Genomic DNA, 18,335 nt, shown 5'->3' with positions numbered 1-18,335 from the left:
ACATTTTCCTCATCTGGAAATGAAGTTGAGTGGTGCACAACCTCTTTAAATTATGGATAGTTGATGTAGCGTTCTATAATCTGTGTCTTCAGCAGTGACTTTTATTATCATGATAATACCTCTGCTGAGTCTGATAACTATCTTGAAAATACGAGATTTGAGCTGCGCGGTCGCTAAGTCGAAATCTTTGAGTAAGTCCATCCTCATCACGTAACCGTTATTTTCCCGTACAGAGTAGAGAGAAAGGAAATAGACAATTTTCATATCTATAGCTGACAGACTCATAATGTATGACGCTCATAACGACCCATCAAACCTATGTTAACTGTAAATCTTTTTCTCCTAAAAACAGTGACATATATCGAGAAATCTCTTTGTCAAGTTAGGCACGGATTCCATTTCAGTACTGAAAACTGTTGAGTAAAAACAAGTCTGAGGGCCAATTACACCATTCAGTCACAAAGGCACGCAAGTGTCATTTTGTGTCTGGTTGTGTTCACATTTGTTCTCGAGGCTGTCTATTATTTTTCAGATTGCTGTATCGTGAAAGGTTGTCCTCTGTTGATGTGATCCTCTCTCCCATTATTTGGAATATTTTACCATCCGATCTCCGTCAGCAAAGGTTATTTTTCGTTCTCATTTTCCTCTTGTTTCCACTATGAGCCGTCCTCATTTTGATCGGGAAACGTTGGAATCCTTTACAAAAAGAGGCAAATTAATACTTTCACATATTCAAAGGCATTATGCTTATGTTGCTTCACGCTTGCTTTGTGTCGAGAAAATGAGACAAGAGATTCGTTATTCGTGAGATGAATTGTTCCAAATATTTACCGAGTAGTTTACAATTAGCTCAGCACTTATTCATAGTTAAAAATAAGTACCCACTGACAATATTTTCGTATTTCAATTTATAAATTAAGTAATTTTTGTTTTTGCTTTTTCTTCAATATTTACATTTTTTTAAAAAAAATCTGTAAAAATTTGCGTCAAAAATGTGTGTGTTTTCTTTCTAAAATGCAGACCTGACGTTGTCTGAAATTGTTCAGCAAAAATTTAATTAATTATCAATGAACAAGGAAATGTACCAAATACCATTGTTGAATGTTGCTAATAATTGTTAAAATCTCATTACTTAGCATATAATACCTCCTAAATGATTTTTTTTTTGGGAGGGATTCTGAGAATCAATCGATTATCAGATCTAGAAGACAGATTGTTTCTTGTTTTTTGTCAGTTTGGTTTTTTTCTCTTGTGTGACTTAATTTCCTCTTTACGCCTGACAGTGAATCACTGCTGAGCGGGCTCCAAATGAAAAAGTCACAAATCCGTCGAGTTTGGTTCTACTTAAACAGTTTTTGTCTTAAAAAAGTTACTTTTACTTGTTAAGAAACATTCAGCATGTTAAGAGAATAACCACTAAACAAGGTACGAATTCAAGCATATTCCGATATGTGAGCCCTCCTCAAAATTTGACGTAGTGCACGATTTGCGCAAAGAAAGGAGGAGTATCGTTTTGGGCGTTTATGATTAATCCAATTTTTGGCATTTTTGGCGCTTCAGGACGATTTTTCTCGAAAACTTGGCAACGTAGGGAAAAGTTACAAATCAAATATTATGTATTTTTTTACGTTCTTTCCGAAAATGTACACGGTTTTTAGATTAAATTAAGTTTCACACATGTAAACTTGAAAAAACCCCTAAAAAATGGTGAAAATTGGCAACAATGGACCGTTACGCATTTTAAAATTCACAGGAAGCCATTTGGCCAGATATGAAAAGTACGTAGAAAACTACACATAGCACACACACATAGAGGGTGACTAAGGTCGAGAAACATTCAAAAAAGCTACCTTCAAGTAAAGAAAGGCCGCTAAAATCGACATCCCGGTCAATTTTCACATCGTGGGAATCCAGGTACAACTATAATTTTTTGATATGTTGTATATATAGGTAAGAGCTGTTACGTACGTCAATATAAAAGTTGTACTCCACTTTCTTGAACCTTAAGCGTGGCAATTTATCGAAGTTTTGCCATTTTTGGCTCTTTGGGACGATTTTTCTCGAAAATTTGGCAACGAAGGGAAAGGTTTCACTGAACATTTTTTACTCATTTTTTTGCGTTCTTTTCAAAAACGTACACGGTTCTTAGTTTGAATTGATTTCTGCGTGTGTAAAATTGAAAAAAACCCCTAAAAATGGGCCAAAAATGGCAACAATGGGCCATAAGGCCCCTTAAAATTTATCGGAGGCCTTTAAAAAGGCCAGAAACGGAAAGTGCGAAAAAAAATACATAGGAATCATCTGCTGAAAGAGTGATAACAGTCGAAAAAGTCGACGAAAATAACTATTTTTCGATGCCGAGGTTCTGGGTTTGAGGCGTTGTTGCACCTTTGCATGGGCTCCGTTCGGTGAAATATTTGGCATAAAGTCTACCTGGGACTACTACTTTGAAAATATATGAAACATTCAGCAAAATCCAGGTGGGGCCGGAAAAGGCCCAAAACGATACTCCTCCTTTACTGAAATAAACTCCTAACCATGATATTAACGTTTTTACTTAGCCCTGGTCACGACAAATTTGAATCTCCCACTCCCAATAAAAACTCGAGTCCACGCGAGTCAAATCGCCCACTCTAAAGATTACGGAAACAAAAGTGTCAGGGGTTATCCCCCAAAATTGTTCTACTACCCATTTGTTGGATTATATGGACATTTCCAATTAATTTTGGTAGCACCGCATTTCAAGTTGGGGTAGTACCGCAAAATTTGGGTTAGTAACCTAATTTATCGGTATACTACCACAATTAATTGGAAAACTACCACAATTTGTCGGGTATTACCACAATTAATTGAGAATGTACATATCATCCAACAGTTGGGACTTAACCCCTACCTCTTCTTTTTCCGTAATGTTGGCAGGCTTTTCAATCGAGCAGTGTTCTGCTGTGCTGCGGAAAAAAGCCGCATGAGCCTTCAGACGTTGCCAAATTTCCTTCGATAAAAACCGAATTTACCGGGTGAATTGTGAATATTTTTCCCCAAAAATTTCAGACAATTTCGTACGTTGACCAGGGCCCGATTTACCTACTTGCCGCCCATGGGCCGCCTGTATTTTGCTGCCCCCTTCTCATTCGTTTTGAAACATCAATAACAACCATCAAGTGAACGTGCCGGAGGGGGAGGGATGCATAAGACGCGTTTACCTACTCGTGTTTGATACATTTTTTGCGAAAGCCCTGTCAACACTACTAGCAAAATTTCACAGAACTTTGCTCAAAAGTTAAGTTCCGTAAACCTATCTCTGTGTGGTTAAGGTCCTCCATTTATAAGAAATGACCAAATTACTATGAAAGAACATAAATGTGATTTAATAATTTTAACTTCTGCCGCTGCGCCGCGCTGATCGCACTGTGTTTGGCGCAATGCGTGAAGTATTCCTGCAGTATTGTAAGCGCTATGCGTTTCACGCCAATCGCTCCTGACCGCATTGTGCTTGGCGCAATAGGCGAAGTATTCATGCAGTCTTGTAGGCGCTAATATGTGTTACATGCCGACCGCCGCGCCGAGGGCTTGTCCGTTTCATCTCAAGTCCGCGTCATCATTCCTCTCTACGCTGAGCTCCAGGCCAAAGTGCGTGTTCAGTTCCTCTCTTAACTCGACTAATTAAAGATGCTGTCTCTTGTATCACCGAAAAACGACAAAATTAGAAATTACTATACTCTCAGGAAGGAGAGATTTTGTCCCCTTTTCTCAATGATAATTTTCTTTTCTAAATCCGATTTTCGATTTAAAAAAGTTGCAAAATTTGCCGCCATGGGCCGCGGCCCATGTGGCCACCCCCTTGATCCGGCCCTGCACTTCAATCTGAAATACCTGAAAATTTAAAAAAAAATGTGCATGAGTGTGGTCAAAAATACATCTTTTATCAAGGGAAATTTGGCAACTTTCGAATGTTCTTACGGCGTTTTTCCTTGGCTCGGCAGTGTTTCTTGCATGCCTGATATTTTGCAACGTGTAACAGCTGAGCAGAGATACCAAGATTGAGGTTGCCGTATTTTCATATCACCGAGACTGTTAGTTATGGTAACATCTAGTGTGTTATTTAATTCATAAAAAAATTTGGTTTTTATGTGAGCTGAAAGTTTTAATTTACTCATAGGGAATTATTAATATCTTAGTTCGGAGTTCCCTAAAATAATTTTTTTTCAACAAATCGTGTTCTACCAGCGAGATTTTGATGAGAGAACATAATTTCATCATCTTTGAATCGACAACTTCTCTAGTGGTCAATTATTCAAGCTCGTAATTCGGAGAGCTAAAAGTGGCAACGCCTCTCTTGACTTTTGAATGGACGAATTCTTGCTAAAAGGCACTTTATGCATGTTAAGCAATATGTCATAAAAAAAACTATGCAGCTCGCAACCCTTTACGTTTACAGTTACAGTTTTTACAGTTCCTTTTGATTGAATTAATCTTCCTATTGTTCCATACAGCATAAAAAACTGAATGTTACCTTCAATTGGACATTTTTGGTAAATTTTGATCCCTTTTAGGACATTTTTCGCTATTTTATGAAATTCCCTCCACTTTTTCCTACGGAGACATTTTGCCTGCCCTGCCTTTTAATCTTCAACTGACATGATAATTTCGGAATGATTCCCTTAAGACGCACTGGAACCCTGATTGAAGCGGAGGTTTGAATAAACGGCAGTTTGGATTCATAAACATTCGGAGACTTCCTTCGTTCAATAACAAAATGCATTATGAAATTCATAATCTATTTTCATAACTTACGTTACATTGTGATGTGGAAAAAATTCAAAGTGGTATTCGATTTCTCTTCCTTTCGAGTCGCTAATTACTATAGAAAAACCCATTATTTTTAGTTCGCAAGGAAAGAAGTTTTGACGATTTTCCTCTCAGAGAACCTCTCTACTTGAGGCGCGTGGACGGGCATTTGAAGTATGTTATGCCCTCTGTAGACTTAGAACTTGAGAAAAAAGAGGTCAAAGATGGCCTTCAAGTTTTCATACAGACGGACAGCAAGGAGGAGCTGATTTTAGCATGCCCCGGGGATAAGAACAAACTGAGGTCGCAGAAAACCTGGAGGAAAAAGAAACAGAATACTGGTAGTGGCACGCCAAAACTGATCGTATTCCCCATTGGCCGAATGGAATGTACTGAAAGATTGCCGGCAGTTATTGATCCTTCCGGACACTCTTGCGCAAAGACTGGGACACAGATGGAAATAGGATTTCAGGTTTTATGATCATTATATTCGGATGGGCTTTCGATTGAGGGGTCTTCCTTAAACAAGTGACCGTTTTCAAACGAAGCAACGTAACTCCACTCCAATGTTGCCAAACTGACTCCAACAATTTAATCGTTTACAGAATTATGACAGTGCAATTTCCGTCTAAAATTTTCTGGTTTTTGTGCTAAAAAAATTATTGAAATTTTCAAATAGATATGTGTAGCAGTTTTTGGGTGAATATCATTGGCAGATCCAGCAAATTTGCAACATTGTGTATCTCCATTTAAACCTATGGAAATATATCGACTCTTGGAGGGGCCAGGAGCTCCGACAAGAATCAATTATTTAACGTAGGTTTAAATGGTGGGAATCCGGTGTTGCCAAATAGCTGGATCCGCCTCTGGTGTATATACAATCTGCTAATATAAATTTCACAACGTTGAAATGTAGTTATGTTCTTTCGCCTGAGCAACGACGAAAAGTGGAGCAAAAAATCGTTCATATACTACTTGGCCCGTTGAATAAAATGTTTGATTCTTGTTCTTGTTACTTTCAAGCAAATAACCAAACTCTTATGTACAATTTGCCTTAGTTAGAAGTTTAGCCACATAAACGGTAAAATTCGCTTCATAAGACTGCGACTCTATGTACAGAAAGTTTAGTACCTTGTATAGAAATTTGGGCGCGTAAAGAGAAAAGTTTAGTATCATAAGCAGAGACAAAGGTATGCGGTTTGATCAGGGACAAGAGACCCTCCACTGGCCTCTTGACGACAGGTTGAAACTTTTACTTTCAGTGATTCAACACTTACTTATGGTCGATTAAAAGGGAGCAACAGTCATCACTCTTTTTTCGGCTGTTGACCTACCTACATGGTGGATAATGAGCTTCGGCTGACGTCATGAGCCGAACGAGTTTCCCAAACTTAAGCATGTTTGCAAAACGGAACTGCAAACACGTTGTTAAACATCAACCAAGTAGGTAAGTCAACAGTTTAATGTTGAAGTCTCGAAAGTAAAAGCTTCCACCATAGCCGAGATACGAGTGGTGGGTCTCTTGTCTCTGAGTTTGATCGACGTAGAATCTAGCTCATGAACGTGAAGTTCGGTTCTACAGAACAGACGTAGCGGGGTTTAAATAGAGAGCAGAATTTCACAAAATAGAAAGTTCAATTTTATATGAACAGTATTTTTGGTTCAAAACACTCTCTCAGCATTTTGTCACTGTATGCTTTCATTCAAAAGTGGACGTATTTCTACCAAACAGACCTATGTGGAGGTGAAAAATATGGGGTGTGCTCGTTAGTTCTTTGGCCGTAAGAGTGAATGAGAATAATAAAGCGCCAGTGACGTCAGCGGCAATGAAGAATCCGAAACGTGACGGGGAGATCGTCGTCAGGGCGCTTTAACTCATGAGCCCTGTCCAAAACGCTCTTTTGCCATGCCCGCGGCTCATGAGTTCCGCATTCAGTTGGCACATAGGTCTGTTTGATAGAATGTAAAATCCCACTTTTCAAATTCTTCGAAAGGAATCACGCACACTTTTACATTGCTTCTTATGCACTTTTCTAGAGCACACCCCATATTTTTCACCTCCACATAGGTCTGTTTGGTAAAAATACGTCCAAGTAATATGAGCTCCACTGTAAATTCATCCCCATAATTATAACAGTTCAGTACCGAATTTTAACGCACATTACATTAAAATTACATCTCTCTGTTTATTATTTAAACCTAAATTTGACCAATATTTTTAGTAGGTACCATTACAGAGAGACACTCTGAGAGAGATTTCTACACTCCGTTTATTTTGCCTCTGAAATGTATACCTCCTCAACAGGTTGGGAAGGATCTTGTGCCACTGATGTCACTTTGCCATGACTTGATCAAAGCAGACACGTTATACGTCGAACATGATCTTCCATCAAAAATTTGCGAAGCTACATACTTCGAGCCTCGACCTGATTTTCAAGAGGGCCCATTGCCTCTTTATAAAGACGTACCATTGAAGCTAATCTACACGAAGGTAATAACTACATACGTGCCTTAACGAAATTTTAATTTTTGTAGAGCTACTTTTCAGACATTGACCAGTGGTGTTCATGTTAAAATTTGTTTTCTGTAACACGGTATGGTAGAATGACATGCAGGCGTTTGAAGTCTTTTGAAGCAAAAAGGCTGTTGTGAGAAAACAACTGTTAACACATGCTCTTTCCGCTTTTGGAAGTGAACAATTTTCTACCTATGAATTTGCCGAGTACAAATGCATATCGACGGTGAAACTACCAAACCACGTATCTCGGTTTGCGACGTCGCAGACTTCCTGTGATACTTTATTTTTTAAATGAAAAACTACTTAACGTCCAGTCTTGAAAATTTCTATAATTTTTCCTCTTCGTGCGGAGAAAATTCTGTGAAAATTTCAAGGAATGATATTGATTTGGTCTACTTCAAAAAAATAAAATGTGAGCGTAGATTTTTAAACACCGCAAACGAGATACGTGGTTTGGTAGTTTCACCATCGATATGTGATTTTCCTAGGGAAACTCCTGAAGGTGCCTCTATTGCAGTTCCGAGAAATATTCGATATTCAATCATTCAATTTAAAATGTCTGTATATGAGGACTGTTTATAAATGTCAACAAGTTACATCAGGCTTTAGTGCATCAGTTATATACGAAGAAAAGTTTGGGAGATATTTTGATGGATATTCGTTTTAACTCCAAAATTGCTCCCAACAGAGTATCGCAAATCGGAGACGGAAGAATGGATCTGTTGCACGCAAGAGATACACCCAAGTAAATGTACTTTTCTCGCGTAAAATTGCATGAAAATTAAGATGGACACATAAAAAAAATTGAGGTTCACTTATTAGCGCACAATTTGCGTGGTTTGTAGGTAACCAGGGCCGGATTTACCTATACTTGCCGCTCGCCGCCTATATTTTGCCACCCCCTCCTCATTCGTTTTGAAACATCAATAAAAACCATCAAATGAACGTGCCAGCGGGGGAGGGGTGCATAAAACGCGTTTACTTGTGTTAAACACATTTTTTAGGAAAGCCCTGTCAACACTACTAGCAAAAGTTCACGGAACTTTGCGCGAAAGTTAAGTCTCGTAAACCTATCTCTGTGTGAACAAGGCCTTCCATTCATAAGAGATGAACGCAAAAATTATGAAAGAACAAACATAAATGTGGATTGATGATTTTAACTTCCGCCGCCGCACCGTGCAGACCGCACCGTGTTTGGCGCAATGCGTGAAGTATTCACTTAGTCTTGTAGGCGCTATGCGTTTCACGCTGATCGCACTGTGTTTGCCACAATGCGTGAGGTATTTGTGCAGTCATGTAGGGGCTAATATGTTGTTACATGCCGATCGCCGCGCCGAGGGCTTCTCCTTTTCATTTCAAGTCCCGTCATCTTTTCTCTCTAAGTCGCGCCGTTCCAGGCCAAATTGCGTGTTTGGTTTCTCTCTTAACTCGACTAATTAAAGGTGCTGTCTCTCTTGTATCACTGAAAGACGACAAAAGTAGAAATTACCATACTCTCAGAAAATTATAGATTTTGTCACCTTTTCTCGTTTTTAATTTTTTTTCTAAATTCGAATTTTCTATACCTGCATTTAAAAAAATTTCAAAATTTGCCACCCCCTATAGATTTGCCGCCATAGGTCGCGGCCCATGTGGCCACTCCTTTAATCCGGCCCTGTTTGGAACACGCTTCTTAAATTTTGTGGAGTCTGCAAGCAATTTTTCTCGGTAGCCAGCAGTCAAGTTTGCCCATAGAGAGACTCGAAAAAACCTAGCTTAAGTAAAGAAACAATCTCGCAAACTGGTAAAAACTCTCCTTCCGTAAGATTTCGCAAAAGAAAGAAAGGCGACAGAGACAAAAATGTGCTTTGAAACGATTGAAATCATACTTTGGAAAAAGTTGGCGAAATTGTTAGTTTATTAATAAAAGCCGGTTTAGGATTTTTAACTCCTATGTCTACGCGAACGTGGTCGCTGGTGACTGAGAAAAACATCCCGCGGTCGCGGAAAACTTGAAAAAAAAGTGTGACGAGACCAACCGCAGATTGCGCGCTGAAGAGTGGAATTTACAATTTTTTATGTTTCCTTCGTGATTTTCGTGCAACTTCACCATTATAGAAACTCTACTTGCTGGCTGTATACTGCTGTGCTGAGGAAGAAAGCTGTATAAATCGTCAGGCGTTGCCAAATTGCCTTTTATAAAACACGAATTTCCTGATAAGCTTATGAATATTTCTTTTCCAAGTTTACAGATCATTTTGCTCGCTATTTCACCTAACACTTATAGATTTACTTATACTTTTTACTTACTTACTACTTACTTACTTTTTACTTTACTTTTTTACTTACAGATTTAATATATTTAAGTGCTGTTTTATGTCAGCACTTAAATATTAATAATTATATTACTTTATGTATATATTATTCTACCTCTCCTTCTCTATTGCTAATGATTAATATCTCTTTTTTTTACTAATAGATTTAATATAGACTTTATTTACTTATTAGACTTTTTTTATTTTACTTTATTAAAGTAGATAAAATAAGAAATCTAATCCATTCAAGCTTGCCACAAATTAAAATCAATCAAAAATGAAAAGGAAATATACCCATCTTAACTATTAATCCCAGAGTCAAAATAAAACCACACATATAATAGGAGTATAATATAATGTAATAACACCATAAAATTTCAAAGAAAAATATTCATAACTTCCTTCAAAAATGAACATTTTATCGAAAGAAATTTGGCAACTCTCGAATATTCATACGGCGTTTTTCCTTAGCACGGCGGTAAACCTTGCGTGTAGCACATCCATTTGCATATATCACCCTAGACATATTTTCAAAGTAACTTTAGAGTGTTTCTCGATCACATTTTTTCAATATACAGGGTGAGCGAAAAGTCCCCGACCCCCCCTCTAACTTTTGAACGAATTGACCTAGGGAAATGAAACTTTGGGAATGTTCCTACCTCAAAGGGGACCATCTTTTGGGGGGGTTAAAATGTTGGTCCCTCCCTCAGCGGGGGACGGGGGCCCCCAACTTTTTTTTCAAATAGCAACCCCTATCTTGTGATACCTCATTCGAAAGAGCATAAAAAACTAAGAATTTTGGCGCAAACCGCAGATCAATATCTTAATTTTTGACCGAGTTATGATAGGTCAAATGTCAAATTTGACCTATTTTCAAAAAATCATAACTCCGGTTCAAATTATCGTAAAGAAAAAAATAAAACGGGAAAATTTACCAAATTGTGTCCGCTTTTAAGTAAAAATTGCAAAAATTACTACGATTTAATTTTAAGGGGGGGGGGGGGCTCGGACCCCCAAATACGTCAATTCAAAGGTCATTCAATTTTCCCGCGAAATAAGCCAATTTCTCCTGGATTTGCCTCCACATTATCTCAGTAAGGTCAAAATCAGTTCAACATCACGTTGGCAAGTCCCCAAATTTCGGGAAAAGTTAAAAAAACGAAATTTAAGGTAATTAAATTTGACCGTTTAAATATCATTTTTTTTGGGCGCTTCTGGGTACCAGATGCGCCCTTTCCAACCGTTCGACTCCCCCGATGTAACATGTACTATACTACATGCCCTTTTGCCTTATGGGTAATGACGCCATTCTGGTACACCCGGGAAAATTGGATTTTTTTCTGCATCTGGTATTCGTAAAAGTTTTCGTGAAATGTTTTGCTTTTAAGCATAACAATCTCGCACGGACGTATTACCTGGTTAAAGTATTTTAGGGCCTCCTTATGCTTTAAATACTTATATCCGAGGCAGTACTTTCAGATCGATTTGAAAATATTACGAACAGTCACGTGATCTCTTCATTTTAGTGACGTATTACTGTGCTATTTTGTGATTGGTTCATTTTCTTGGCGCAGCATCGACACGTCAGCTGTTTGCGGCATTGAGCGGAAGGTTTAAGGTTATGTCATGGACCAAGAGAATGAATAAGGACCCCCAACTCCAGTTAGCGGAGACATTAGCGCTGCCTATATTTTCATCCATGGCCGATGTCACCGCCGGCCGGCCGGTCCCTCTCTTCCCCGCGACCCGCGCTTCCCCAGTTCCTCTCCCCACTGCTGAACTCCTCTTCACGCGGCCCCGCTCCCCCGCGACCTGCGCGCCCTACCTCGCGGCGTCGCGACGCCGCTGTCCGCTAGATCGCGTTGACGCACCAGCTTTAGAGGCTCCGCCGCTCTTTCCCGTCGTCTGATTTACAGTGCATCCTTTATGTTTCCATTCACCACCAACTTAAATTCATCACAAAGTGCTTGTGGAATGTTTCAGATCCTCGCGGTCGATCTGAAGTTTTGAAGGGTTTTGCGGTTAAAGACTCCCACTTTAAATTCCATCTTCGTCAGTCTTCGGGTACATAAGATGGTAGTAATAAGCTTTGTCAAAGAAGCGCCCTCCAACGCTTGGGCGTTGGAACTGCTTGTTTTAACTTTTCCCGAAATTTGGGGACTTGCCAACGTAATGTTGAACTGATTTTGCCCTTACTGAGATAATGTGGAGGCAAATCCAGGGGAAATTGCCTTTTTTCGCGGGAAAATGGAATGACCTTTGAATTGACGTATTTGGGGGTCCGAGCCCCCCCCCCCTTAAAATTAAATCGTAGTAATTTTTGCAATTTTTACTTAAAAGCGGACACAATTTGGTAAATTTTCTCGTTTTATTTTTTTCTTTACGATAATTTGAACCGGAGTTATGATTTTTTGAAAATAGGTCAAATTTGACATTTGACCTATCATAACTCGGTCAAAAATTAAGATATTGATCTGCGGTTTGCGCCAAAATTCTTAGTTTTTTATGCTCTTTCGAATGAGGTATCACAAGATAGGGGTTGCTATTTGAAAAAAAAGTTGGGGGCCCCCGTCCCCCGCTGAGGGAGGGACCAACATTTTAACCCCCCCAAAAGATGGTCCCCTTTGAGGTAGGAACATTCCCAAAGTTTCATTTCCCTAGGTCAATTCGTTCAAAAGTTAGAGGGGGGGTCGGGGACTTTTCGCTCACCCTGTATATTTGACGCATAACTTCTCAAGAGCCGTACTCAACTCCATATTCCATATGCACCTCACTTTTTTCCTCCTTTTACTTCTTTAACCCCCTTTAAGTATTCATTTTGAACCAGTTTATACTTTGTACGATTTAAAAGATCATCAATTACATGAATCTTTTTAATGATCTTGAATTTGCTAACCAAACTGAAAACCCCTGGTTTAGAACAACTTCAACTATAATAGGTACAAATCTATTATTAACCCCACAAATTTCTGATCATTGTCCAAAATAAACTCCTAAACGATTAATTGTGAAAAATTGGTTTAATCGCCCAGGATACGGATCTATACAATTAATATTGACTTTTTACAAATGGAATTTAATAATATTCGACTAAATATTCGAAATCTCTATAATTATCGTATTAATAATTATTATGGCTCGAGGATACCAGCCAGAACGAGTAGAAGCCGCACTATTTTTAAATTTTTAACTTTCTCATATTTATATAAGTTAAGTTTCGTCCCTTTAGGAACAAGAAAATAAAAAAGAACGAACGAAATATAGAAGTAAACTTCTCTTCGAAAATTACAATATCAATACGAGCAATTACCGTCACAGGTTACAAGGCAGGGTTTCAATCAAAAGAGTGGACACTCTGATGTTCCACCACTGGGGGTTCTATAGCGGAAAAATGTCTAGTCTGCAGAGGCAAAGAATATAATCAGTGTGGGTTATGTTTAATGGACAGTACAGGTGTAAACATGTTTGTCTTAACGTATTCTTATATTATTTGTTATCATCATACTTATACCACCATATTACCACCATATACTACTCAAAACTCAACTACTACTACTTCTACTACTACTACTTTCTCTACTCAAAAGTTTCGTCCTGATTGATTTTGACAGGAGTATCAGAAAAAATTGTTCGAAGAGCTCATGGGGAGTGAATTAAGCGAGCCGTTGCTGACCGGCAAATACTTTTTGGCAAGAGGTCATCTCGCACCAAAGGCAGATTTTTACTATGCAACGTGGAAATGGTCGACATTTTTCTACGCAAACGCTGCCCCACAGTGGCAAATAATCAACGCAGGCAATTGGAAGAGTCTCGAAAACTACGTGAGAAAAGTAGCAGCTAAGGTACTCACTATGTAATTTATTATAGAGTAGTAATCCTTGTGAAAGAGCGATGAGAAAATTTAGGAGAGGTACCGATTATTAAATGAATATTAGGAAGAATCAGAAAATAATCTTTGACACCCTCTAAAGAAGTAGTTCACTGGAGAATGAGCTATTTGAGGTACAAATTATAGTAGCTCAGAGCATGTTTTTTCATAAAAGTCTAACGCTAAACACGCTGCACATGTTAAAACATTTCCAAATAATAGTGGAAGAGTTTACTTTGAAATCTGTTAGTAAAAACTTCTCCCCTCTGAAAAAACCAAAATTCATAAATTTCATTTTCATTCATAAAAGCACCTATCTGCATATATAGAACATAATGGTATATATTTTGTTTCTCAATCGTCTCACCTTGGGCAGTGATATAAATTCTGAAGAACCATTTATATCTTGGTTTTATAATTCTTCGCTCCTCTGACGTTAGGGCGTAACTCGATTTTTTCATGAACCCCAGAAAGCATAGAATTATATGTAAAACAGGGCTCACCTGGAAAGTGAGATACGTCTTTACGTCACAGGGGCGACGAAATGTGCAAATAATTTCTGTCTTTTTTCCATTGATTTGCACGCAGACAGGCGAGGATTTGCGAATCATCACGGGAACTTTCGGGGTCCTCAAGATGTATTCTCCGAAGAGCAGATCATCCGTTGAGGTCCTTTTACACTCAAATAAAGTCCGGGTGCCTGCAGCATTCTTCAAGATAATTCAAAGCAAGGCAACTAATAAAGCGATCGTAGCGATTTGTTCAAACGACCCTTTCGCCACGAAGGACACTGCGCCGAAAGAGCTTTGCAAGGATATTGCAGCGCAAAACTCATGGCCGGACGACAAAAAGGAATTCTCCAAGGGACGGATATATTTCTGTGACGTCGGAAAGTTCCTGAAACAAGTTCAGACTGCGCCTAAAATTTCGTATAAAGGGATTCTGCAAGGAATCGAGGAGTCGCTCAACCCACCTACAATTTCCCGAGTCCAGAGCGGTCGGGAGAGATTAGAAAGATGCCTACACTCCATGTTAACACGGAGCAAGCGGATGATAAGTCGTAGTGTGAGGGTTTGTAGAACCCCTTAAAACTTTAATGAAGTTGGTGAATAAAAAATAGGGCTCTAAACCATGAACGAATTTTCACTTGCGAATACATTAAAAAAATACAATACAAAAATTTGCGAATACAAAAAATTCCAAAGATAAATGACGCGTAGAACACGATGCTTACATTAAAAACGCAAAAAAATTAACTCAGGAACATAGAAATATCCAGTTAAAAAGAAGCAACTTTTCCACATACTTTGTTACAATTTAAGAACTGGTTTCGATACCATTTTAAAGTTTCAGAATGGTGAAGAAAAATAAAGTCCAAAATAATATCCGATTTCGGCACCAGCTGGTTTTTATTATCGTAGAACCAACGAACTACGAATGACGGGATGAAAACGAGAGAGGCAAAGTTTAAGAGAACGTTTTTCCACTGTATTAATCCAAAATAACCGGTAAATGTTGCACAAAATGTAGAAAAGAAAAGCGGATGAAAAGTTAGTCGAAATTCCACACAAAGATGCACTTTAAGCGTTGAGAGTGCGACGCTTGATGAGAGGGTTTGAATGTCACTTGGGTCTAAGGGATGTTGAGAAAACACATACGTGTCTCTGCAGGTCTAAGAGATGGGAAAAGACCTATGGTTAAAAGATGTTAAGGGAGGACCAACGTCTCACGGGTCTGAGGCTTGCAAGAAGACCTCGATTTGGGCGCAGCGCACGCTTTTATAGACTTGCTGATGTCACGGTTGCGGTGAGTGTGTGAGACAACAAGTCTATGCGTGATTGGCTGGCTATAAATGTAGCTATCAGTTGCAAGTTCAGTAATTAAAATTAATGTAGATGGACTGAATGACACTGAAGAAACTAGGGGTGCAAACACGGCTATTCGGTCTAACTCATTGTGCTGTTCGAATTCTCTCACTTGTGAGTTTAAAACCCACAATGCACCTAGGATGTAACTTTACGTGCTTTTGAAGACTCCTGGGGGTAAAAACACGACTCTGAGGTCGAACGCATTGTGCGATTCGAGATCATTCACTTCCTAGATTAAAACTCACAAAGCAACAACGATGTAACTTTACGTGCTTTTGAAGGATCCTAGGGGTAGAAACACGACTATTCGGTCGAACGCCTTGTGCGATGCGAGATTCTTCACTTGTGAGGTTAAAACTCACGAAGCGTAAAATATGTAACTTTACGTGCTTTTTAAGATTCCTAGGGATACAAACACGGCTATTCGGTTGAACAGATTCTGCGGTTCGAGATCTCTCACTTGTAAATTTAAAACTTACAAAGAGCAGAAGATATAACTTTATGTGCTTTTGGGGATTCCGAAGGGTGCAAACACGGCTTTTTGCTCGATCGCATCCCACCATTCGAGATTTTCCACTTGTGAGTTTAAAACTCACGAAACGCGCCAGCTGTGCGTTTACGTGCTTTTGGAACTTCCTAGGGGTGCAAACACGACTATTCGGTCGACCGCACTGTGCGATTCGAGATCTTTCACTTGTGAGTTAAAAACTCACAAAACGCAGAAGATGTGCGTTTAGGTGCTTTTGGAAATACCTAGGGGTGCAAACACGGCTATTCGGTCGAACAGATTGTGCGGTTCGAGATCACTCACTTGTGTGTTTAAAACTCACAAAGCGTAGAATATGTAACTTTACGTGCTTTTGAAGATTCCTAGGGGTAGAAACACGATTATTAGTCGAACGCATCGTGCAATTCAAGATTCTTCACTTGTGTGTTTAAAACTCACAAAGCGCAGAGTATGTAACTTTACGTGCTTTTGGGGATTCCTAAGGGTGCTAACATGGCTATTTGGTCGATTGCCTCCCACGATTCGAGATCTTCCACTTGTGTGTTTAAAACTCACAAAGCGCAGAATATCGACGGTGAAACTACCAAACCACGTATCTCGGTTTGCGACGTCGCAGACTTCCTGTCATACTTTATTTTTTAATTGGAAAACTACTCAACGTCAGTTCGTGAAAACTTCCGTGATTTTTCCTCTTTGTGCGGAGAAAAATCTGTGAAAATTGTAAGGAATGACATTGATTTGATCTCCTTCAAAAAAAATAAAATGTGAGTGGAGATTTTTAAACACCGCAAACGAGATACGTGGTCTAGTAGTTTCACCGTCGATATGTAACTTTACGTGCTTTTGAAGACTCCTATGGGTAGAAACACGACTATTATGTTGAACGCATTGTGCGATTCAAGATCCTTCACTTGTGAGGATAAAACTCACGAAGCGCGCCAGTTGTGCGTTTAGGTGCTTTTGGAGATTCTTAAAGGTGCAAACACGGCTATTCGGTCGTACAGATTGTGCGGTTCGAGATCTCTTACTTGTGCGTTTAAAACTCACAAAGCGCAGAATATGTAACTTTACGTGCTTTTGGGGATTCCTAAGGGTGCAAACACGGCTTTTTGCTCGATCGCATCCCACATTTCGAGATCTTCCACTTGAGAGGTTCACAAAACGCGCCAGATGTGCGTTTACGTGCTTTTGATTCCTAGGAGTGCAAATCCGGCTATTGGGTCGAACGCAGTGTGCGATTCGAGATCCTTCACTCGTGAGGATAAATCTCTCGAAGCGCGCCAGATTGATGTGCGTTTACGTGCTTTTGGAGATTCCTGGGGACCGAAGATGAAATTACATACATCAGAAAAGGGAGAAAGAGAGAGATAAACCTGCACTATAAAGTGTAGCACCACAAACATCGAGAGACTTGCAGCGAAGAGCTTTTTCATTGACCGCATAAGTGCTCTCAAACAATATCCCACATTCATTAACTGCGATCGACGTCATCAGCCACAATAGTGCATTATAGTCTCTGCCAGTTTCATGTCTGGAATGACGCACGAGGGGCAACCAAAGAGAATGTGTTCAATGGTAAGGTAACAAAACTATATTGTGTACTTCTGCAGTTTAGGACGTAAACCATCGGGTTTTTTTTCCAAGAATGATATCTCTTCTCTCATGGAACGTTAACCATCGTGTGCAGATGGACACGTTTTAAATCGTTTTTTAAGCTTTCTCAGAATCCTGGTGATGACTGTGAAGTCAGTAAAATTCGAGGGAACTATCAGTAACATGATTTAATGTTCAAGTCAGAATGTTTTACACCAATGAAGATTTGCGGTCATTACCAAGTTTTAAGGGGGCTTCATGCCAATTTCGAAGTGTTTCTCTTAAGTCTGCGAAATGGAGAAAATACCAGGAAATTAAAGAAAGTCAGTCAACAAAAATGTATTCTAACGTGTGAATATCTGCCCCTGATTTCAAGTTAAGACCGAAAATCCCTCAAAATGTGTTCTCCATCCCTAGAAACTCGGACGCGTAGAAATTTACTTGAGAAAATTTTCTGTCGGCTCAATACAAATTCTAATTGAACATCCCTGGACGAGAATTCTCGTTAAGTCAGCAGCAAATCTCCTTGTATCAAATTGTACGGTTGCTAGTTTAAAAAAGAGACGCTCTGGCATTACGAAATTTTTCCAGTTGACTTAACGAGAACTCTCATCCGTGGATAAATAACTGGAAAATTCATCTCGGTGTAGAATTCGCGATAAAAGAACATCTCATTTTTTTGATTGACATAATGAGCACACAGTCACCTCCCCAATATGTTACTGAAAGGGCTGCAACGCTACTGAGCTCATTCATAAACAGAAATTCCCAAAATCCACGATAGTGCTCTCGAATGTACGTGAGATTTACATAAAGAAAAAACGTGTTTTTTCCCCTTGTCATTCGGGGACAAATGATGACGTTCCAAACATGCTAGGAGAGAAACACATTGTTTTTC

General features: G+C 39.2%; 1 protein-coding gene across 3 annotated transcripts; it reads left to right on the top strand.

Moving 5' to 3' along the window:
* The first annotated feature begins 1 nt into the window (after position 1).
* Positions 2 to 14,604, top strand: LOC109036899 (salivary protein Tsal2A). Of its 3 annotated transcripts, XM_072305125.1 has the most exons (6): positions 39 to 191; positions 533 to 622; positions 4,887 to 5,260; positions 7,094 to 7,279; positions 13,212 to 13,442; positions 14,057 to 14,604. In XM_072305125.1, exons 3-6 carry the CDS (start codon positions 4,970 to 4,972, stop codon positions 14,555 to 14,557), a joined length of 1,209 nt encoding a protein of 402 aa, XP_072161226.1. In that variant the 5' UTR covers positions 39 to 191; positions 533 to 622; positions 4,887 to 4,969; the 3' UTR covers positions 14,558 to 14,604. The 3 variants fall into 3 exon arrangements, with proteins under 3 accessions (XP_018906864.2, XP_072161225.1, XP_072161226.1); XM_072305124.1 differs by lacking the exon at positions 533 to 622 and having other exon boundaries at positions 4 to 191; XM_019051319.2 differs by lacking the exons at positions 533 to 622; positions 13,212 to 13,442 and having other exon boundaries at positions 2 to 191.
* Positions 14,605 to 18,335: the final 3,731 nt, after the last annotated feature.

This window comes from Bemisia tabaci, chromosome 10, assembly GCF_918797505.1.
Source record: "Bemisia tabaci chromosome 10, PGI_BMITA_v3".
NCBI lineage: Eukaryota > Metazoa > Arthropoda > Insecta > Hemiptera > Aleyrodidae > Bemisia > Bemisia tabaci.
The sequence above is the reverse complement of the archived record's forward strand: the minus strand, read 5'-3'. Positions and strand labels throughout refer to the sequence as shown.